This window comes from Anoplophora glabripennis, unplaced genomic scaffold (assembly GCF_000390285.2).
Source record: "Anoplophora glabripennis isolate ALB-LARVAE unplaced genomic scaffold, Agla_2.0 scaffold364, whole genome shotgun sequence".
NCBI lineage: Eukaryota > Metazoa > Arthropoda > Insecta > Coleoptera > Cerambycidae > Anoplophora > Anoplophora glabripennis.
Genome location: NW_019416465.1, coordinates 173,771 through 198,580, shown reverse-complemented (window position 1 = coordinate 198,580; position 24,810 = coordinate 173,771). Strand labels below are relative to the sequence as shown.

The following is a 24,810-nucleotide window of genomic DNA, read 5'->3' as shown; positions in this document are numbered from 1 at the left end:
GTACTTCGTCAAGTCAAATTTTTATAAGGAAACTAAAGTTATAAATTGTATATTCTACAAAAATATTGTTTTTGATTTTCCAGTTGTCAAAAAAATGCTACAAAATCATCTCACACAAAACTGGACAAATTTCATTCAAAATAATTCTTTTGAGGGTGTACATACACAAATAAAATATGATTAATTCAATATTAATATGTACGTATTCCGCAAAAGAACAATGAACTTTGTGTGTACAATGATTTGCAATGGGAAAAAGATATGCATTATTTTTTGTTCACTATGTATGCAGAGAATGGTTTATTAAAAATTAAACTCAAGCCTTAAAACGTGAAAAATACAATAGGCTCAAAAACGAAGTTTTTCATTTGTAGATCGCTATCACATATTTGAGATGTATTTAGAATTATAGAGATGCTTCGCAATATATACTCAGTAGGGGATATTTTCATTAATTCTATAACAATTATTAGCATTCCATCCCATCCCACTACTAAGTAATTCTGTATGGCACTAATTTAGTTGTAAATTAATCCTTATCCTGTGGAATTTATACGTACCTAACTCATCTATTTATAGAACCTATGTAGGATAACTAAAATATTTCATTAAAAATGCAATATTTAGGGTTGAAGAAAATCCCTTTCATGTTCTTCTACAAAGCGACTTTACGTTAGAAATTCAATATCCTCAGGGAGACGTTTTTGTTGTTTTGTTAATAATGTAACAAAGGGTTTCGGCCGGACACGAACAAAAACGTGGTACTAATTTGTTTTAGCAAATATGAGGCTATTGTAAGACTATAATGTAGATTATAATCTAGTAGGACTACAAGTTTAAGGGACTTGTGACATGTCACAAAAAAGAGTGTATAACAGCATAAATTTACTTAATTACATAAGAATATTTTATGGATTATTATTTCAGGAGGTCTATAACTTAATATAATGAAAATTTCAATAATATAATTATTACATGTCACAAATCTACTTTTGAAGTTATACTCTTCTTTAAAATTATTAAAATGTCATTTATTCCAGTTTATGTTTTTAGGGACGATCTACAAAATATTGCAAAGTTCTCAGTTTACATTTGAGATTCAAGAATAATATACTGTTATCAAAAACTTAATTTCCTGATATATTTTGCATTACTAAGACTGCAATAAATCTAATTTTCTCTGAAATAGTCAATTTTTGCTATAAGCGACAAGTATAGGTACCTTTCTTAAAGTAAATATACTGGCCATTTAAAAAAACATCTAGGCTTTTTCAAAATCTCTTCCAACAAACAAATATGGCAAAAAAATAAAAACATTGTTTTAGAAAACGGAAGCTATTAGGTATATATTATTTTGCTCCAAAAATGCCCCCATCTCAAATTACCCTTAAATATTTTAAAAAGTGAAATCTTAAAAACAAAATTAAATAAAAAATACGTGTCGATTACATTTGAAGCAGACAAAATTATATTATGGTAACTTAATTCAAATCGGTTCATTTTCAGTTATAGAAACTACCTCGGAAATATCGCCTGTTTGCTTCTGGATACATTGCATAACATGACATAATTTTGCAATTATATACAGTATGTCCGCGGTTAGGGTTATGTAACCTGAGGGGTTATTTCTTTAATTATCTACCTTTAATTAATTATCTATTTAATTTCTCTAAAGGGAGTTTATAATTATCATTACCTTTTAATTAATACGTGGGAACTTAGAAATGTTGTATGTTCAGAGAATGAATTCCAAGCACTTACCATTCATTGCTTACGTAGAATGTAATCCAAACAAAAGGAAACACCAAAACTTCCAGGAAGGGTTTTAATAGCAATAAACAAAGCAAACAAACAAAATAACAACACAACGGCTCGAACAACATTATTCGTTAATTTATTTACACGCGACCGAGATTCAGGAAATGCGCGCTTCATAGCAGAATTTGGAAAAACTTTATCCTTTATTAAATTTAATTAATTAGGCCGGGACTCTAAAGTTAATTAGACTGCTCAATGTGAAACTCAAGGAAGAACTGCTTTTCTTGCAGATCTTTCTCGAATTCGATACTTCGCCACGCCCATTTCTTGAGTCCAGAAGTTTCTGTTCTTGTCTTATTGGCGGGGACCTGAATATCGGGACGCTTGGTATAACTGTACTAGGTTAATAATTACCTAATTGACTGGATTTACATTTATATAAATAATTATGTGACTTACAAGTAACCCTAGCCTTCCTCTAGCGACTCCGTGTAGCAAATACGGGACGGACTAGTCGATCTCATTTAATCTACTCTTATAGCTTGGAAAATCCGTCAAAAAACCAGCTGCTTAATCTGTTACTTTCTTTTCCAATTACTATGAATTTACAATTTGATTTAATTCTACTTTGGAACCTCTACGCTCTTCTCGTGATTTCGCGCTTTATTAGAAATATGGGTTTCTACGCTGGCGCCTCCCAGACGCAACAGATGACTGTGACATGGCCGCGACTCTAAGCGAACTTGTTAAAAATATTGGTAAATTTCTCCGAAGGACGACTTGAAAGCCCTCAATTTTCGATAATTTGTTTTGACGAAAATATTTTAATTGGCCCATCCGTTCCGAGAACTAATAAATAAATGACTACGCGTCCCGGCTTTTGTTACAGTCAATAAGAGGAAAAACTTTTTTATTTTACATTTTACGGAAAAAGGCAAAGGCAAAATGAGGTTGCCATGGTGAAACTTACTGAATTAGATAATTTACCACTGGCCTACCAAAATTGTTTTTATTTTCAGCATGACGGTTGTCTGGCGCATTCTGCTGTAACTGCTAGGACCTGGTTACAGAACACATTTCCCAGTGACTGGATTGGCCGGCAATAGCCCCCGCGATGTCCAGACTTAACAATCAAGGACTTTTACTTGTGGGACCCGACTCAAACAGATTGTGTATAGCAGGTTTTTGGACAATAAATCGAGCAGTTGAAACAACGAATTAGAGATGCTGTACAGTCCATATCTTTAGACGAGATTAGACGCTGCTACAATGAATTCCTTGCACGATTTCAAATTTGTGTGAACGTTGGCGGAGTGATCGAATAATGTTAATACATATGTACATTTTTTCCAAATTTATTATGTTTTGTAAAAAATTAAACCAATTTTGTGTGCGAATTGTTTTATTTAAAAATTCAAGTAACTTTTTTGCACGACTTTTGCAAAATATCACATTTTTGAGAAATATTAAAAATAAAGGTAGTTTACTCTCGTGACATTTTCAGATTTTTTTTATTTTCTGGACACCCCGTACATGAAATGTTAAGTTTCACCATGACAACCTTATTTTAAATTCAGGCAAAACTTTTTATCAAGTGTGCCTTTTTTCCGTATAATGTAAAATAAAAAAGTTTTCCCTCTTATTTACCCTAACCACGAACATGCTGTATGTACATTCAGCTGTAAAATAGTCACAACTATATTTGGAAAGTATGAAAAATGAATAGTTTGTTATTGCAAGATGAAACCATCATATTTATGCCAATGTTATATTTTTAAGCAGTTATATTTTCTCTAAACAATAATTATTGTTTAACAGTTTATTATTGTTTAACTGTTCCAAAGCTTACTATTTGAAATTTTAATTAAATTAATTTTTGAAATAGATATGTTTGAATATTCAATTTTATCGATTATTTCATTTATACAACAACATAGTTATAACTTACTATGTATTATCGGATTCATAATTGAAAAAATGTGAAAGTACTGATAAAAGTAGTTTCCAGTCAAACAAATGAATAACAGTTCCTATATCATTTTCCGCAAACCATTTACTTTCTCAAGTTGAAGTTAAACTGTTTTTCCGATTGCTATATTTTGTCCCATTCAAAAATCTCAATATGAACGAAGTAAATAGCAATAATATGATAATTACGATCACCCTGTACATATATTTTTACGCCGGCTACGAGAACAGTGATTCAACAAACGAATATAGGTTTCTGAACAGTCGGAAGACGGCGAATGCTTGGTGGTTTCCTTGACCCACTCTCCGAACCCGCGGTTAGAATATTAAGACAATAAGTAATCGTAATCAAAGAGTGTCAGTGAATCATGTGGTGGAAGAGGCGCAAGAATGTTTGGACAACTTTCTACCGGGGCCGCAACGGCTGACTAGCGTCAAAAATCTCATTTCAAATTGGTGTAGTGGGTTAAGCCTATCATCGTTCGTTGTTTGATAATATCTTCATAGTAATTATTTTAGGAGTTACGTTGCGTTTAATATTCATGAAATTGCGTATAAATGAATAATACTCATAAAGGAAAAATATATAATTCTTACTTTAACTTGTTATTATTATTGACGAAGTTTTAATTTTCAAAATATGAATTGTTATGTCTTTAAATATCCTTAGTAAAATATATTCATATATTCATAACGTTGTATCAGATCTTCACAGAAAAATTGAGAAAATTAGCCCTGCAGTCTGAGCATGTCTATCATATGTTTTCGGGGTCGCTGAATCCAAATTCGGGGTTCATTTAACCCAATCACATCAGGATTTTTCGTAACTTCAAAAAATAGGCCCAAAAACGCAAAAAATTTATAGACCACTCAATCCCAATAACGTCATAACCCCTTAACACCATAACCCCTTAACCCCATAACCCCTTAACCCCTTAATCTCTTAAATCCTTAACCACTTAACCCCTTAACCCCAAAAATGCCATAACCCCAAAACCCCAGTACCCGGTAAGAAAGATACTTATGAGCGTTGAAGCCCTGAAATGTTCAAGCCATGCATGCTTCTTGAGCCTTAAACCCACATTTTTCAATAACCCTATAACTCTGAAACCCCATAACCCGGTGCGAACGAGACTTTCGTTGGGAGAACCTACGTTTTGCCGAACCCAGGAACAACGACGAGTGGTAGGCTTCTGTTCCCTTTGGGGTGCTTTATTAACGTGTGTTCCCTTTGCCTCACATGAATAGCAATGATGTCCGAAGATTTGACTCATAAGAGTTCGTACATAAGAGTATTCTTTACGGGTTTATGAAATTACACGGTTATGGGGTTATTAAAGAGTATAGGCAACGAATATAGACCTCTTACAGAAAAACGTTCATAGGTTACAAGTCAGGGACGAAATTGAAATGCACGTAGAAACCTATAACATACTATACACGTCCCCCAAAATTTCGTCCCCAATTTCCAACCCTGAGCGTTCTTCTATAAGAGGCTCGAACCTACTGTGTTTCAGGGCTTCAATAAGTCTCTTTCTTACCGGGTTCTGAGATGTTGGGGTTATGGCATTTTGAGGTTATGGGGTTTAAGGATGTAAGGGATTAAGGAGTTAGGAGGTTATGGAGTTATTGGGATTGAATGGTCAATAGATAGATTTATTGCGTTTATTGCGTATTTTATTTTTTGAGGTTATGAAAAGTCCTAACGTGGTGGGGTTAAATGGACCCCCAATTTGGATTCAGCGATGCCAAAAACATATGATAGAGATAGTCAGACCCCAGGGGTAATTTTCTCGATTTTTTTTGTGGAGCATCATATAATAAACTGAGATAACCTATGGTGCGTTCCACTTTGCATATATAAATTTTTTAATATTTCTTTGAAAATGTTTCCATTTCTTATAAAAAACTAGATAAAATAATAATTTTCTTCATTAGCATTAAGTATAACTCCATTCGCTGATTTCAGGATTTTTTACATTTCAAAAATTTGTTAAAAAGTTGATATTACGGAATGATTTCAATTAATTTTTGTAGACCTTACAGGTTTCCCACTAAAATGATCAGTGATCTTTTTATTTTCGACTATAGTAGGAAAAGTCACCTTTAAAAGTTGGATGGTCCTTTGAGAGATTTTGAAATTCGTTTTTAGAAAAAAAAATATCCTATACGTGGCTTCTAAATGTATATTTTTTTAATATATAAGAAACACTATATTTCTTAATATAATGTGACAGATTTTCCTAATTTCAGCAATATAAATATGTAGCTATATTACATTTATTTCTGTAATTTTTTTTGCAGATACTTAAGACTATTAAATTCTTATCGCTGTAAATCTACAACTCGTCGTGTCATTATTATTAAATAACAAAAAGGAAATGAAATAAGGGTCTTGATTTTCTGACTAAAACAACGTTTCAATTTTATTTAAAATCTTCGGGATTATAGCTAATAATAAAAAGATACTAAAATATATGTACATAAAGATATATTTTATTCTTGTTTTTTATTGTGTATGCTTGATTAATAATTTAATTAATAATTTTAATGTATTTTTTTTATTGTCGAAATATGTTTTAAATTATGTTGTAATGTTTTTCAAATTATATTCTACAAATATGTTTTAACATTTTTATTAATATTTGTAAACCTGAAGAAAATTTTAAATAAAATCGAAACGTTGGGTTAGTAAATAATTCTAGACCCTTAATTCATTATCCTATTTCAACTATGTATACATTCTTACAAGGGCACGAAAATTTTTTGATATTATTATAAAATATAATTTAAATTGTAATAAAAGTAAACAATTAAAATGTTTCATTTAAGACTATTAACTGCATAATTTTCTCAGGTAGTCTTAATGTTTGAGGTCTATAGGTTTATATACCTTCACAAGTGGAATCTAATTTAGAAAAGCACCTTTTGAAAAACATTATACCAATCAAAAAGTAGAACTTATGAAGGTGTTACAGTCTCGATTGAATTTAAGTGGTATCAGTTTTTCTTACAATTTATTATGTGATAATAAAAGTGCAATTGCAGACTAGAATATCTATAATTATAAAAAAACTACTAAAATGTTTATAGGATATATCGGAAAAAATTATTATTAATTACAAAGTTCATAATGTCTTTAATACATATTCCTTTACTAGTCAAGTGAATTACTAATTTTCTAGTAAAAAATGTAAAATGGTTGCTGCTCTTAGTAAAAACAAAAGCTAGTTTCAATAACTGAAAAATTATTATTGCAAATTATACATATCTACTTATCATGCTTTTTATTTTTTTCATTTACAAAATTTGTAATAGAATAAATTTTAAAAGTTACATACAATTTTTACAATATTCCTTCCGTAAAAACAAATTTAAGCAACCCCATATTCCATTTAATATTAACGGTATATGACGAGTCGCACGGTAATTGGATAATAAATGTAATTACTCTACTTATGTTGTTGGAATGCCTCAAAAACCACAAAAACCATCAATTCGACAAATTTCATTAAACGAACTAAAAACAAGTAACCCGTTCCTCCTTTTAAGGGGCCTGTTGCCTGACTGTGAAATTTAGATTTTAATAATTCATTCACAATGCTCGCCCAGCGGAATTCACAGAAAAAATAGAATTACAGGCCCTGAAAGATTCAATTGTGGTTTTATAAAAGCATTTTTAATATCTAAAAATAAATTTAATTAATTAGGGAAGACCAAATAATGAAATTACTGAAATTATTTTTTAATTAAAAAATTGTCTACTCTGAAAAATGTTAAATGAGGTTTACTGAAACGGAAGTACATTTTTAACAAATGAAAATATTTGTGAAAAAAGCAATTAGTTGGCCTAACTAAAACATTTTAAATATATACTTTTTGTTTTAACAATTTACCACATTTTAATCAAAAGTCCTGTAGGTACAAGCTACAGCCAATGTCCAAATATTTGAATAAAATTGAAAAAACGGGGTGTAATTTTTTAATATTTCATGCTTTTCTCTTTTACAAAAGCAATATCAATATTGTTATTTTCTCAAACACTCCATCAAGTGATCCATCTAAGTAAAGCTCAGAAGAAATATTAGAATGACTTGCATTTACGCAATGCAAAAAAAAGTGATGCACTGGATGTAATCAAAACCAGGGAAATGATTCATATGCGACATGTGTATAGCAGTATTCTTGTCATCACTTTCATCTCATGAAACACAGGAAAACAGCGACCTCAATTTTCGAAGCATGAGAATGCAAAAGGTCAAGATATAATCATTAAATGAATAAAAATTCTAGTCAGCTGTTTTGGTATATCCTCGTACCAGTCGAACTTTGTAACACTTTTGTTAAATTGAACCAATTTCCCATGTTGCTGCTAAAACTGCTGTAAAGTAGTCTTTATAAAATGAAGAGGTGTCTTCCAAACGATGTCGTAGTCATGAAGGTTTGAAGTTTAGGTGCTTGTTGTAGTGTCCTTCTTCAGAACGTAACCAAGCCTATCTTTCAACCTATCGGTGATCGGGTATGAAAGTATACAATCTAATCATCTAAATGTTCACGTACAAATCCTAAAATACGTGATTCTGAACATCAATGAAACTTAGTAATCTATCATAACACTGTAGAAAATACAGGGTGATTCAGAACTTATCCAAAAAAAAATTCTGGATGTACAGGGGACCCTTACAAATACAATTTTGTAAAGAAAAAATCAAAAAGGGCAGTTCGAAAATGATTTAAAATACACTTCTGCACGGCACTGGAAACTGGTCCACTGTAAAACCTGACCTCGCACAATGCGACCGGCATGGCGGTGTGATAAAAACGGACAAAAACTTTCGCAAGGAAAGAAATATGTAAATAGAATTTTATCGCACCTATTTTATATCGGCAAATTCAACTGCTTTTGCCTTTATTAATTAATAAAATTAATTTGTGTTTTTAAATAAATAAATCATTTGACATACCCGATGTTACAACAATTATTCAAAATTTTATCCACCAATGTGTAAACACATTTGGGTCCGTTGTACTCAGTTTCTACGAACTAACACAAATGTTGTCTTGTTTCACCATAACACAAATGCGTCACCATAAATTAAAACGATATCCATCAACTCCGAGTACACGCAAACCATTTTTGACACAAACTACCCATTTTTGACACTAACTACTAAAAACACCACAGATAGCAAGTAAATATCGTAACGACGATTGCAAAATCCGAATTCAGTATTCGGAGTCGCTGAGGCCACGTAGCGAATGACGCTAGAGACTACAGTTGTCCAGCTATGTAGTGGTTGAATGTACTATAACTTCAATATTTTTTTTCTCGAAAACTATAAGGATTTTACAAAAAATTTTTTACGATATTGATTCCATTTCTCATGCTGCACCTATTCCCAAATCTCACTGAAAATTAGATACTCATAAAAATTGCATTGAATTTAAAAACTCCGCCAAGAACAAAACCTTTAATCGATAACAGAAAAAGCTTTATTAGATGGTATGAAAGAGATTATTACGGTTATTACAAAATCGTTATTATGCTAAAGTTTCTTTTGCAAGTTCGTTTGTGTAAAAAGGGAGAAAATTCCTCATTCTTTATTATATTTCATGCTTAATTACCCGACTACATTAATGTAACCCTTTATAATTAACCGGTATGGAAACGACGGAGAAAAGCCATACGTTAATTAATTTTTGCGGGAGTTTATTAGATATTCCATAAATTTATTTTCCCTCTAGGGTTAAACAAAAAAGCAGTCCTCAGTGTAAACTTGAAAATTTGTCTTTATTATCCATTTTATTAACAACTTACATTTAATAATATTGCTAACCATGTACGAATATGTATAAACAAATATGCAAAAATTTAAACAATGGATAACGTTATATTTTGTTTCGAATTTTATTTTAACAGTTTTTTATTTGTTTCAGAATCTCGCAAACTATTCGGAGGCTACAGGATAACGCCCAGATTCTGCAAACCCACCCGACAACCAACAAAACCCACAGGAGGACCCAACATCTGCATGTTCAACCACGAATGCCTTCATAGAAATGGCGAAGTCGTGGGAGCTTGCATGGATGGCTTCCTTTTCGGCGCCTGCTGCCAGCTTCCAGCAGGAGTAGAGGTCGGAGAGTTTTTAACTAGCGAACTCCTAGCAGTGAGCCCAATAGAAAACACATTGTCTACTCGTCCATTCATATCATCTTCAATAGCTACCAAGAGACCGCCCACAACTCCTATGTTGGACATCACCTCCAGTGGAGTCTCACAGATTACTGCTTCCTTGTTAAGTCCTAGCGTATTACCTACGGCTCAAGATAACGTGATGGTGCAAATAGGAGGTGATCAGTCTTATTTCTCAACCACTGGAGTAACACATCCTCAGAATGTAGAGACGATTGTTCTTAACCAGCAGGACAACGAAATAGACCCGGGATATTTTATGCCCACTACACGCCCTTCGATGGAAGATAGAAAAACCACAATGAGAAATGAAGAAACCACTATTCCATACGCTAGCTCGCCTATCCTTCATATCTCTGTATCAAACGCACCTCTAGAGTATACGCCTTCCCCAGCTATCCACAGACCCATGTTCAGACCGAAACCATCCAAGCCTTCCAAACCTTCAGATATAGACAAATACGTTTTAGTACCTACCATAATGCACGACACTCCTAAGCCAAACAAAACTCAGGAATACGACTCTATAGTAAACATAATTCATCTCCTAAATAGTACCACAAAGAAACCTCCGTCTACCTCTTACGTCTTCAGCACGACTGTGACTAGACGACCAGTATCTGACATCGAAAAGCCAACATCCCCAAAGCCTCCATCTACATCATACGTGTTCAGTACCACTGTACCTCCACGAAGAACCGAGTCGCCTACCACCACGAAAAAGAAAACATCTACGAAGAGACCCAAACCAACAAAACCTACAACAAGTCGTCCAGTTACTATAATCACGAAAAGACCTATTGGAGTCATCGCTTCTCACGTAAAGCCAAGCAAGACAACCGTGGCTAATTATCCAGCAGCTTTCTTGACGAGTCAAAGACCTCCTTCCACGTCATACATTTACAGTTCTATACCAACACGACGACCACCTTCAACTGTCAATACTCACATAGCCGGCCCTGGATTCACCGTCACTTCCGCTCCTTTATCGAGCACTCTCGGACAATTTTCAAACTACCCGAGTCCAGCACCTACTGTAATCGTCTTGGGGCCTGTGACCGACAATGAAATTATACCAGAAAGGCCTTCTGTTGTGGCTAGCACATACGAACAATATCCAGTGACAGTTCACCGTCCAACTGCCATCCCACAACGCAAACCTATCAATCAAGTAACGATAAATAACCACGTGACTCAAAACATATACAGTACCAGTGAGAGTCCATCCCCCACAGTACTGATAACTCCTAAGCCTAGCATCTCAACTTCTTTGAGACCACAGGAAACTTCGGACACTGTCGAAATAGCAGCACCATCATCTCAAGATGATTTAATAAATTTTCCCCCAGTGAGAAATCCTAACCTTAACATGTCGTCCCTTGCCTCTTTAACTGAAGATGATATAACGACTCCTGCTTTCATAGAAGATGACGCTTTGAACGCTAACATAGAATCCTTCGTCAATAAAGTAATTCAAGGGCTACAAGAACCTTTCGGGGGGTTGAAGGATATCGTTTACAACAAAAAGAATTCAACTGTTTTACTTACAAACTCTGCCGGTACGTCTACGAAGAAGCCAATTAGAAAGCAAGGCACTACAACGAAGAAACCTCCAAGAACTTCTACAGCTAAACCAACTAGGCCAGTTACCTCTTCCAATATCCGACCAGCAACGAGTGCCAAGCCTACCGTGAGACCAGTTACGACAAAAAGAACGACAACTAGAAGGCCTCCAACAACGGTTCCCACTAGAAGACAAACAACGACTACGAAAAGGACCAGGGCTACGACTAGGAAGCCTATAACTACTACTACAGAGTCCTTGATCGACCACCAGACTGAAGACAACATCCCCATTGACAGTGAAGATTACAGGACCCGTAAGTAAGCATGAAAAAAAATATGTTTCAATTTTATTAATAAATATAAATTATCGACAGATATAAGATAAAGAGTATTTCAAATAAAACGTTTATTGGATTCTGGGATAATTCATTTTGAAAAGTGTGTTGAGTTTGTAATAAATATAAATTTTATTTAATAAGAAACTGATTATACAGTTCGTTTTCTTCTACGCCATAACTGTACGAAATTGTTTTCTTGGGTCATTTGGTCCTAAAAGATTTAATTAACCGGTGAAAGTTAACTAATTAAAGGCAAAAATTCACAAAATTTGAATACATATAAGTAAAGGGAAAGCTAGGGGCACAATCACTAAAAATATATCTTCCATTTAATAAAAAACGTCAACCACTTTCGACTATTTTTCTAATTTATAATGAGCTTATCACGCAAATAAATGAATCTATAAGCTCTAAAAACTACTAAATAATGTGTAAGGATTTTTCCAAATACATTATAGGTACAATGTAGTTATTAAAAGAAAAATCGTTTAGAAATTTTTAAATTCTGCTTTTTATACCTTCTGTGCCTTTGTACCTTTTTGTACTTTATAGTAAATTATCAATTGTAGTCATGTATAAAAAATATTTTCATATAATTCCATTAACCAATGTATTAGTTTTTTTACAACAGAATTTACTAATACCATATTGAATTCTAAAATATACAGGGTGTCCCAGAATGAAATGATCATGGCGTCATAATAATGTGATCTGGTCAAACTTACCTTAGTCCAAATGTTGATAGATTTAAATTTTTTAAAATAACCTTCTAAATAATGTATTTAAACATAATTTGGTACCTTGAGGTTTTTGACATGAAATATTCTAGAGGGCGCCACTTACACCGCCTCTTAGAACTTCTACACTAACTAGTTCACAAATTTTTTACTACACACTGGATTTTATTTTCTGGTAGCAATATCGCTTTTTCCATCACTTTTACATCAAAATGGTATACCTTCTTAACGTCGCTAGGAATTACCTTTCTCGAGATATTTACATTTAAAAGATTCAAAGTGATGCACTTTATCAAAGTACTTCTGCAAATAAATCGTCCATATGACAGATCTTCCCACATGACTAGAATTTACAAATTTCTTTTAAATACATCAATTATTTCGAAGGTTATTTAAAATAAATTAAATTAAAATTTAGATTTTGACACCCTGTAACTCGGTTACTGTCAACTTTTGGACTAAAGTAAGTTTGGCCAGGTCACATTATTAGGATGTCACAAATCACCTGTTATTCTATGTACAATTCTTTGTGGGACACCCTGTATATCTACCTCTGTGTTTGTAGTGGAAAGTAATATACACTGAAAAAATATTTACTAAAACATACTTTTCCGAAATGTTTTTATTTAAAATTCTTTATAGAAATTAATTAAAAAATAGTAATGCAGAACTTGATCTTTACACCCGTAAGTTTTACGCCTTTATTATATTCAATCAATTCTCATTAGCTTTAATTTAATTTAATTTGAAATGGTGGTAAAGTAAAATACATTTTAAATACAGTTTATGGTGACATAAGTTATGGTTGGTCGTGATTTATATACTGTCAAAATTGTAAAATTTTGTATATAATTTGTTTTCCGTGTACACTAATCTTTTTTCTTAACTTTTAGTGTCTACATATTCTTAACTGTATTTCGAATAAAAAATACCTATACATTTTTCTGGTGAAACGAATAGTTTTAGAGTTATTTTAAATTTATTTTATATTAAACCGTGTTAAATGTATATTAAATTGAAAAGATAACCACGAGATGTCCATTCTTCAAATAAATACTTTTTTTAGGTACTATCATCTCGAATTAAGAGCATTATTTATTTTTAAAAATATTCATAGGCATCGAAATTCTAAGATTCTTACTATATCAATTCAGTGAATTTTTACATTTAGTAAATAAATTATTATCCCCAGTTTCAACAATTTACTTATGTCAGTTAAAACAGAAGCAATGGCTTTAGATTAATAAGACATTTTGATATAAAATAATCCTATTCTTTCAAAATTAATAGCACATTACCATATAAAATATTGGTATCTGTGGCGTACTATCTACTAACTTGCAATTTTGCATACATTTTACAGATATAAATTCACAAAAAAAACAAGAAATCGATCAGTAATTGTTTACCTCACAACTAATGAAATTATTATACAGTAGTTTGTTGTATTATTAATGCAAGGGTATTTCCATTTAATGAACATAAACCAATTTATAACAATTACTACCTATAATTTTATTTTCTTAAAAGAAAAAGTTTATAACTCCACCATTTCTTAGATATTCTAATGCAAAATATTAGGGTTTCTGCGGTAGCTGAGATTGAATACAGTCTTTTGTTTTTTTTAACATATTTTGATCTTTACCCATTAGGTAGTTATGAGACATATTGTGTAAAATTATACCCTGAATCAACACGATGCGCTATAAAATATTTTCAAGAACTTATTTTAAAAACGATAAATTTAAAACAAGAGATGCACACATCTTCTCTGTCCATCACACAAACAACTAATCTAACTATTATGCGATACATTAAACTGCGTGGGTTAGAAGCACAGCTGCATTGAACACGGGCTTCGCTACGTTGCAGATTATTTACCAAAAGGTTAGCTGAAAGCATCGCTTATTGTTGAGACAAGACATAATGTAATTAGTTCTTATCCTTTGATTAACAAGCCGTATCTTTGTGCCATAATTAGATATAAACTGACCTTTTAAAATGAACGAGGAATCGATTCAGGCCTTTCCGGTTTTAGAACATCTATGAATATCTTGATTGATAACCCTGTCAGCGTTCGGTAATTGCTCATTGATTAGATTATTTTAAATATAAAAAATAATAGAATTATGTAAGTAGGTCAGTTATCTGAGAGTGAATATTTCATAAAAGAACCCCGCACACGCCTTATGGAAATTGGTCTTTCGATGAAATATCCTGAAAAATTTATATGTTGTCCCGAAGCTCCAAATGTCCACCTGGAGACGAAAGGGCCCACAGGGTCATTTGTTTTTAGGATATTCCCTTATCCATGTTAAAGAATAATATCCATTAAATTTAGATAACAATCGTTAAAATGATCATTACAAATAATTTAAAATATTTTTCCAATAAATATTTTACCCCTTAAAATGGGGCTTTCAAGAACGTAAACATATGTAGTTAAAATTAAACTGTCTATCTGCAAACCAAATATAAACGACATTTTTTTTTTACAGAAAAATTACAGTACTGTCCTGCAACTTTAAGAGAACAATCGTAGTACGGTCCTGCGGAATTGAGAGAATAAGAATGTAGATATAATTACCTTTCCAAGACAGAAAACTTTTTTCAATCAGTAGCAAATTGAAAGGATCAAAATTTCAGTATTTCTGACTAAATAAGGTGCTAATCATGCTAATATTTTGAACAAATCCCAATTTGGAGAAGCTACTCTCTCTAAAACCCCTATCAAATGAAATACATAACTTGTTTGGCATTTCGAATAATATGATCATACTGAGTCATACTTATGCATTCTCAACACATTTTTTTCTCTATTTGGATGAAAAAAAAATAACAAAATAAACCCTTGTGCCAAAAAGATCGGGCAAGGGTTATTTTTTAATAAAATAGTTTAGTTTAACCAAAAAGGAACACTGAAAAAATACCGACGAATAGAAACTATACATCACTATATACAAGGTGTTTGTAAATAAGTGCGAAATATTTTAGGGGGTGGTTGCCGAAGTTATTTTGTGAAAAAAAGTTCATATAAACGTAGTTCGTTTCCGAGATATAAAGTGTTTAAATTTTATTTTTTTAACTATTTCAGAGTTTTAAAGATATTGAAAGGAAATTTGGCGTTCGTGCGAGGATGTCACAACCATTTTTTATAAAAAATAAAATGGTACGCCAGCGACTTTTTCCCGTTTTGATATTTTTTTAGAAATCCTGAATGAAATTGGTTTTTTACATTTTTTTCGTAGGAAGCACCGTTTTTGAGAAAAAATAAAACAAATTTTTTTGCAAGGTGTGTGCATTTTTAATTTCTTTTGATACATTATCTAGTAGGTTGCTGTCAATATTTCTAAATACAATACAACCATCAAATTACGAGTCTTTAAAACTCTGAGATAATTAATAAAAATAAATAAAATATTAAAATTTAAACACTCTGTATCTCGGAAACGGAGCATATTTTGACCTACGGCCTACGTTTAGGTTAGGAACTTTTTCCACAAAATAACTTCGGCAACCATCCCCTGAAATATTTCGTTCTTATTTACAAACACCCTGTATAGCGCACTTCAATATCTCGTTGACGTTTACAAAATCAGTTTTCTTTGTCAAAACCTGAAATGACACTTCCTTCCGTACGGAGGAAAAGATGTGGCAGTAGCCATCTTCCCATTTTTTCTTAATGCCTCTACATTGTTAAGGAATTCTGTCTTGTTGAATGAAGTCCTTAATTGTTTTCATTTTTGTAAAATGTTACTTCTTTGGAAAGTAATAAAAATTTTTTAATTTACTTACATTCAACCCTCACCTTTCTTAAAAAAGATAAATACAGACTTTGGGAAGGGTTTTTGTTAAACTATCTTATCTTTACTTAATTTTTGAAATGAAATTATACCAAAATCGAGATATTTATGCTACATTCTCAGTTAGACAGAAACACAAGAAATCAATATCGAAACTAAAATGTTCAGTATGTTCAGTTCAGTTCCGTTCAGTTCAGTAATGTTCAATTCATCATATATTTTGTGCTAAAGACAAATAAATTTTTTCATTAAAGCTAATTTAGCTACTATGATGTCTAGGAATAATAACAAAAAAAGTTAATTTCCAAAGAAGTTTTATAAAAGTGAAATATTTTTTTTCATTCTAAAAAACAGTGAATCTGCATCAAAAGCATATATTAGATAAAATTGGGAAGAAGTCTATATTCCTATAACACCCCAAAAATGTGGAAAAGCGACTTACCTATTTAATAGAGTCCTTAATGACTTCCTGGTCAGTATTAGAAATTACATGCAGCCCTAGAAATAAAAATATATTATTACATTCAAGTTAATAACTAAATAGAATAGATAACTCTGTTATTATTAGTTTTAAAAGCATAAATACGTATTTTACTAAAATTTGAAATACATGTAATTGTTTTATACATTTTGTGAAACACGCCCTTCTATAACTTATGTTTTTAACATAGATCCAAAAATAATATTGCACTGGTTCTTTATCTACCTAAAGAATCTGCAACTTGCATGTATTTTTTTAAATGCCTAGAAATTATCTATAATTTATAACCTCATCTAATCATATGGTAAAAATATTAGAAATCTCTTAGAGGTTATTAATAATAACTAATTATTAAAGTTTGGCGAAAAGAGTGTAGGAACAGTCAAATTCATCTTTAGATTAGGTTCCTAGACGACAGACAGCCGAAAAGTCGCTTCCGTTTTCGATCGCACTAAATGACGTCACAATGCATTCTTATGTATTTGTTCATAATTTTTCCATTAAAGAAATATTTCTGCTACCACTGTTAGTTGTTATGGGTTATAGATTACAAAATGCAGTTTTACAACAAATTAAATTTTCAAGCAAGTTACCTATTAAATTTATTGATTCGACCGATTCAACCACTTTTCAAAATGACTAAAAATACCGTTAAAACCTTCAATGGATACCAGTCGACACAAATTGTTACACCTCGTGATAATTTATATTCGGAAAACTATAAAATAGCATTATATTTTTGACTACTCCGACTGATTTCAGAGTGCGGCGTCCGACCCCTGGTAAAAACCGGCCGGATCGTAGGCGGCAAAGGCGCCACCTTCGGGGAGTTCCCCTGGCAGGTGCTGGTGCGGGAGTCCACCTGGCTGGGGCTCTTCACCAAGAACAAGTGCGGGGGCGTCCTGATCAGCCACAAGTACGTGATGACGGCGGCGCATTGCCAGCCCGGCTTCCTGGCCTCCCTGGTGGCCGTTTTCGGAGAGTTCGACATCTCGGGCGACCTGGAGACCAAGCGGTCGATCAGCAGGAACGTCAAGAGGGTCATAGTGCACAGGCAGTACGACGCGGCCACCTTCGAGAACGACCTGGCGCTGCTGGAGCTAGAGCAGCCAGTGCAATTTGACAGCCATATAAGTGAGTATTGGAGTCATTTCTAACACGCGGAAATCAGGACCGTACTTAATAATAATAATAATAATAATAATAATAATAATAATAATAATTTATTTTCCTCAGAGACATAATATGTATAGGAATAGTCAAATAAAACTTAGAAACTAAGACAAAGTAGGTAAAAATTCCAATATGGAATAAAAACATTTTTCCAATAAAAACTGCTTTAAAGCTTTCCTAAACAAATATTCACTTTTCAGCAATTTTAATTGGTTAGGTAACTTATTAAATAGCCTAGGACCTAAACAGTCGGGAGAGTTGGACGTTATTCTTATTCTAGCGAATGGAACATATAAATTCGTATTGTGTCTTGTATTATACTTGAGGAGTGCATCACTTAAAACAAATTTACTTTTATTTTTGAATACATATAAGCAGATCTCAAATATGAACAGACATGGTAAAGGTAGAATTTTAAAATTTTAAAAATATCCTTACCAGAGTAATGACCGGGAACTCCTACCATACACCATAAAATTCGCTTCTGTGCAATTAAAACATTTGAGGCTAATACCGAATTGCCCCAAAAACAGACACCATACCTCAGTCGAGACTCAACCTGGGCGTAATACAGACAAAGAAGGTGTTCTATATGAAGAACTGTTCTGATATTTCGAAACAAATAGGTAATAGATGACAATTTAGATATTAGACTTTGACAGTGATATTTCCAATTGAGGTTTTCGTCTAAATATAAACCCAGAAATTTTACGTAAGTATTATCAGTACTAGTCAACGGAAAATCATTAATATCAAAGCTTAAGTTTTTACAATTAATAGCACGACTCGTATGAAAAGGGAGTACTTGAGTTTTAGCAACATTAAGATATAATGAATTCTGGGAAAACCATTTATTCAGATTATCCAATAAAATATGACAATCTTGCATTAATATTTGATCTGACTTATTAGACAAAACCAAAGATGTATCATCGGCATACATAGTAAAGTGAGCATTAGTTGAAATAGTGTCAATATCGTTGACATATAATAAAAATAACACAGGACCCAAAATTGATCCCTGTGGGACTCCCATCTTAACAGAGGCATACTCTGATTTATATGTTACAGAAACATTATTCTGATTATTATAATTAATAATAACTGATTGTTTCCTCTCCTCAAGAAAAGTCCTGATCCAATTTAGTGCTAATCCGCGAATACCCACATTTTGTAATTTAGATAATAACAGTGTATGGTTTACACAGTCGAATGCCCTGCTGAGGATAGATAAAGAGTGCATAGCAGTTGTAGTAGACATACCTGCACGAAATCCATGTTGATTTTTTGTTAGTATATGATATTTCTTTAAAAAAGATGTTAATCGCTCGAGGAAGCCATATTCAAAAACTTTTGAAAATCCCAAAGACATTGTTATAGGTCTATAATTGTCAAGAGACATTGGATCACCCTTCTTAAGAACGGGAACATTTGGCAATGCACCCACTTCAAATGACAAATTCACAAGATAAGCAAGCGGTTGAATAATAGGCCGTAATACTCTTTTGATCAAAAACATAGGGATATTATGTGGTCCTGAAGATTTTTTATTCTTTAACTTATTTGATAATATAGCAAACAGTTCATCTACATTAAAGGGAGCAAGAAAGAAGGAGTTATTTTGAGATGAAATCAGATTTTCGAGTGGAAACATATTTACTTTAGGAATTTTATTATTTTTCCGGGAGATGCGATAAAATAATTATTAAACAGAGAAACTACATTATTAGGGTCATCATATACATTATCGTCTTTTTTTAACACAATATTATTATGATTCTGTTTTTTATTACTCAACTTGGAACTTGGACTTCATTAAAAACTAGCGTAACAGAGAATATAGTAAAAGTAAAACCTTAATGTTCTCAAAAATCTAGTGGAACACATATACAGGCTGTCCCTGAAAAGGATGGACAACGCTTGACCACAGGTTTCTTAGATGAAAATAAGACTATTTAGCCTAACTTACCTATATACAAAAGTGTACGCCTACTGAGATATAGCCTTCTAAATATAGAACAGATAACCTAGTTTTTTTCAAATAATTTGAAAACTGTTTTTCTTAGAAACTTCAAATTTGGTACACATATTTTCTTTATATAAGAGCAATGTAAACAATTAATTTGGTGAGAATACATATACAGGATGTTCTCTTTCTAATGCCTGTGCGCCACTGGCTATCCCGTAACTTTTTTGTTTAAAAATAAGCACTATTTTAGAAGACTTACAAAATTTTGATATCGTTTATGGATTTCGAGTAAAACTGGCATATTCTACACATTAAATAATGTAAAATCATTCTAGTACGAGGTGCCACATAAGAAAGAAACAAATTCATAATAATAACTAATTAAAAGTTCAATGTCAAGCTAGGTGTCATTTAATTTTAGATTACTTTGTTTTTTAATATCTTCTTTACTATGGCTGCAACTTATACCTTCGCTGAAAAAACTGATATGTTACTAGTTTTGGGTTATTGTGAATGTTGTGTTAGTGTTGGAACATATGCTGAAAGATTTCCTAATCGAAGAATTCCAAATCACAAAACATTTGCTAATGTGGAGAGACGCATTCGGGAAACAGGATGTTTTTTACCTGTAACATTAAATCGTGGACAACGTACGGCTAGACCTATTCAGCTGAAGGAACAAATTTTTTTTAAAGGGTCGAAGAAATTCCGCAAGTACAAGGCGTTTAGCGGGAGAGGTTGGCTTTCAAAAAGTTCAGTTAGTATTAAAAGACCAGTTATTACATCCATTCCACCTTCAATCAGTTCAAGAACTTTTACCTATGAAGAGATCCTCCGTCACGTCTTGCTTTCAGGTAATTTATTCAGGAACTCAGAAATAGAAACGATAATATTCACAAAAAAATCCTGTTTACAGAAGAAACCGCTTTTACTAGAAGGGGTATTTTTAATTCACATAATGAACTTGTTTATTGTGATGAAATTCAACATGGAATCAGTAAAAGAATGTTTGGGTTGGTATTATTGGTACCTAGTACTTTAATTGGTCCGAGTTACCGATAACTCTACGAATGAATACGATTTTCATCCATGATGGGACCCTGTCCATTTTGCCTTATCGACAAGGTAATATTTAAATGAGCACTATCCTAACAGGCCACCTCGATTCCCGGACCTAAACCCACGTAATTACTTCCTTTGGGGAGCATTAAGGACCACAGTTTATAGCTTTTCAGTAAATACAGAAAAACGAATTATGGGAAAGAATACAAAATGAAATTAATGATATGAGAGGTAATGCACAATTATTGGATAAAATTCATTTTAATTTGCTAAGAAGAATTAATGCCTCCGTTCAAGAACAAGAAAGTCACTTTAAGCATTTACTGTAATATTATTTTAATGTGATTACAAATATCAATTTAGGTTTATTTAAAATGTTAATGTTGACTTTCTTATATTATTAGTTGATATTGTTTATTTAAAATACTAGTGTTGATTTATTTTATTGATTGATGATACTAAGACTAAAATTGTGTAGTTAATTTTATTTTTTTAATGTGAAGTTTTTTCATTATTATTCCCTGCGTTGAGGCTGCAGCTATAAATAATTTTTTGGTAATCCGAATTTTTGCCGATATTTAATGTATAAAAAAATGCCAATTTTACTCGAAATCCATAAACGATATCAAAATTTTGTAAGAGGCAAAAAATCTTGTAAAATAGTGTTTATTTTTAAAAATATAAATTCTCACTGTCGTACACACAAAAAAGTTAGGGGATAGCCAGTGGCGCACATTGTAAAAAATTTAAAAATTATAAATATTTGATACTTATAGTGCGGTAGTAAATTTTGCCTCGAAAAATTTTTTAAGTGTCTCGTGATTTATTTCTATTCTTTTATTCATCAAATTCAATAAAAAAAAATTATTAGTTCGTTGATATTTATTTTTAGTCGCTCGAAAACATTTTAAATACAATATTTTTCAAGGTAAAATAATTATGAGTGACCTTTAGAAATTAAAATATCGATTTGACATTTTCAGAATCGAGATTTTTTTCAACCTAGAAAATGATAAAATAACGAGAAAAAAATTAAAAAAAAATCAATTTTTGACGATTTTGGAAATTTTTAAAAATCTTGAGCGACCTAAAAAAAAATTTTTTGAATTAATTTTTTGAGGGGTCTCTTAAAACATGATAAAATAATCGTTTTTTTTTGGGCCACCCTAATGTACATAATCTATTGTAATAAAATCAAATTAATCGAATTTATCGATTTTTATACAATTTTTCCTCTTAGTAACAACTTCCTCCTGTTATAAATTTAACTAAAAATTTTTTTATACTTCAATGAATTAAAATAAGAAAATAATTTATTTTTAATTTAATCGTGAATTTCGTGGAACTAATAAAACTTTTTTTAAAGCAAGCGGAAGTGGCATAATTATTTAAACTCAAAATACGTGCAAAAATTATTTATTTTTGATGACATATTCGTATTTCTCTCATTTTGCTATATCAAATTTAAAAAAAATCGTCTTGATAAGTGCTACGGTTCCCGAGAAAAGTCATCTTTTAACGCCCATACGCATTTTAAAACCCACGCGGCGCGCGGCAGCGCAGCTGCTCTCAGTCATCCCCACTCCCGCTCTGCCAAGAAATTCCAGTGACCACGGTACCTTTCTTGATTTTTCTTTCATTAAGCTTTTATCTGCCGAAAATGCACTAAACTGATATTGAAAGTACTTGTAGTTGACGATTACGTAAACTATAAATTATTATTAACTTTACGCTTCTATATCTCAGAATCTACACAGTAGAATGATGTCGTATTTGGCTAAAAAGCAAGAGGTTACGACATAGTTTTTATGTCTGCAAGCTTTTGTCGTTTGCATAGAAAATTCCCTGGGCAATAAATAAATAATTGTTTATAGAGTCAAATGTTGAGAAATTTAAAAAAAAATCTAAACGGTTATAAAAGTGTATTTTTAGTATTGATCACTGTTTATCATGACAAGTATCTCTAAATAAATGTGTGCCCTTAATTTAAACCCACGCCCACGGTACGCGATAAACTTTTCTGTCAATCGAACACCACGAGATCGATCGTTGCAAAATTTTTATGGTAGAATTGGTATATGTTTTACTATTTGTTCACAAAGTTTCATCGATATTTATAAATATTTACTTATTTTAAAAATTGCTCCAGATACACATATTATTTTCTACTATTGTTTGCCCATTGTTAATGCAAAATTCAACTTTTTTTATTCGCAGCTTTATAGAAAATCGCCAAATAAACAAAAAATAAAGAATGGCTTTTTTATTTATGGCTTACTTTCAATGTTACAGGAAAAAATATGTCGAAAAACGGGTAATTTTTCGTTCTTTTTGTATGTTTGTTGTTCCCCTGAATTTAGCAATGGTTTTATCGAACAGGCAAACTCGGATTCTTATTCTACATAATATTTGGAATTTTTCTGTACAACAAAATAGATGACTTCAAATACAAACGCCTCGAATGCTCTACCACCTGGAACTAATAGTGCAGTGCTGCTAAATAATTCGGTTGTCGCTATACCTAAAACAAATATTTACAAATACACATACAATATACCAAATGAATATTCACTGTTTGATTCGTTGAGTTTAAATTAAATTAAACCAGAATTCGTTGTAGATCCAAGCGCTCGTTTGAAATAAACACCCGCAAGGGGTGGTGAAATGCATATAACTGTGAATGCGATCGCTAAAAACAATTTTCTGTGCACAGAGAACCTAATTACAGGCATGTTGTGTGGTTCATATTGCTGCGTATCGCTACAAACCATGACCAACAGATATAGTTTCGATGGATTTTAGCTAAACATGCCAACATCCGTGATCAAGCCGAAAACTGTTCGAAATATGATAAAGCATAATAATTTAAAACGATACGTGATTAAAATTCATGTAGTCAGTTTTCAAATATCTGTTACATACGGAGTAATTAAAATGCTTGGCCAAGCTTTAATGGCAAATTCTGCTTTACAATTTTTTGTAAAAATTTTCTACGCTTTAAAACAATTGGGTGATATTTCACTCACGTAGCACTCAATTAAGTATTAATTTTTGTTGGCACGGAAATTTTCATTCAGTTAATATGAATGCAACAACAATTTTATGAGTGAAATTATTAAAGAATTGATCCCTGATATAAATTAAATTTAACTAAACTAATGCAAAAAATTAAAGGGTCAAAAAAATTTCCGAAATTTTTCTCTGACTTTTGACAGTCTGTAGGTATTTAGATGAAAAATGGTCGTATCAGGAATTAAAAAAAAGCAGTTTGAAGCTCTAAGATTCTAGTTTTTACATTTTTCGGTCGAAATTTTTTAGGAGCTACGGTTATCATATCAGCAATAAAAAAATTTGCAGAAATTTTTTTCAGCTAAGCCATTGCCTGGACCGTCAATTTAAACGTTATTTGCGGTAAAAAAATTTTTCCATTTTAATCATGATTATGAAGTGTTTAAGCTCAAAAAACGTGACGTTTTAATTGTTTTCTAAAGTTTCACTGTTTGAAACAAAGAAACGGTTCGCTAGATCGAGATGAAAGTTCACAGGGTTCTTCTGGGTATATCGAACTGTAAATGTCATGCTTAACATTAGTCATTTCGTGAATATTTCTAATTTAGCCGTAAATTTTCTAAAAAACCATAAATTACCCTTTTTCCTGTTTTTTAAAATTTGTGTAAAAGATGAAAAAAAAATTGCCGAAAAGTTGCGGCAGCATGTTGTAGGACATTTATTCCAGTTTTCGAAATCCTTTTCCATTAAAAG

At 32.0% G+C, this 24,810-nt stretch overlaps 1 protein-coding gene across 1 annotated transcript in view; it reads left to right on the top strand.

Annotated features, from left to right (window-relative positions):
• Positions 1–24,810, top strand: part of LOC108911597 (serine proteinase stubble) — a 116,054-nt gene that overhangs the window by 58,934 nt on the left and 32,310 nt on the right. Inside the window, exons 2-3 of the mRNA XM_018716574.1 lie at positions 9,664–11,799; positions 17,607–17,978. Of these exons, the coding sequence (XP_018572090.1) occupies positions 9,664–11,799; positions 17,607–17,978 (2,508 nt within the window). The remainder of the gene's footprint in view (positions 1–9,663; positions 11,800–17,606; positions 17,979–24,810) is intronic.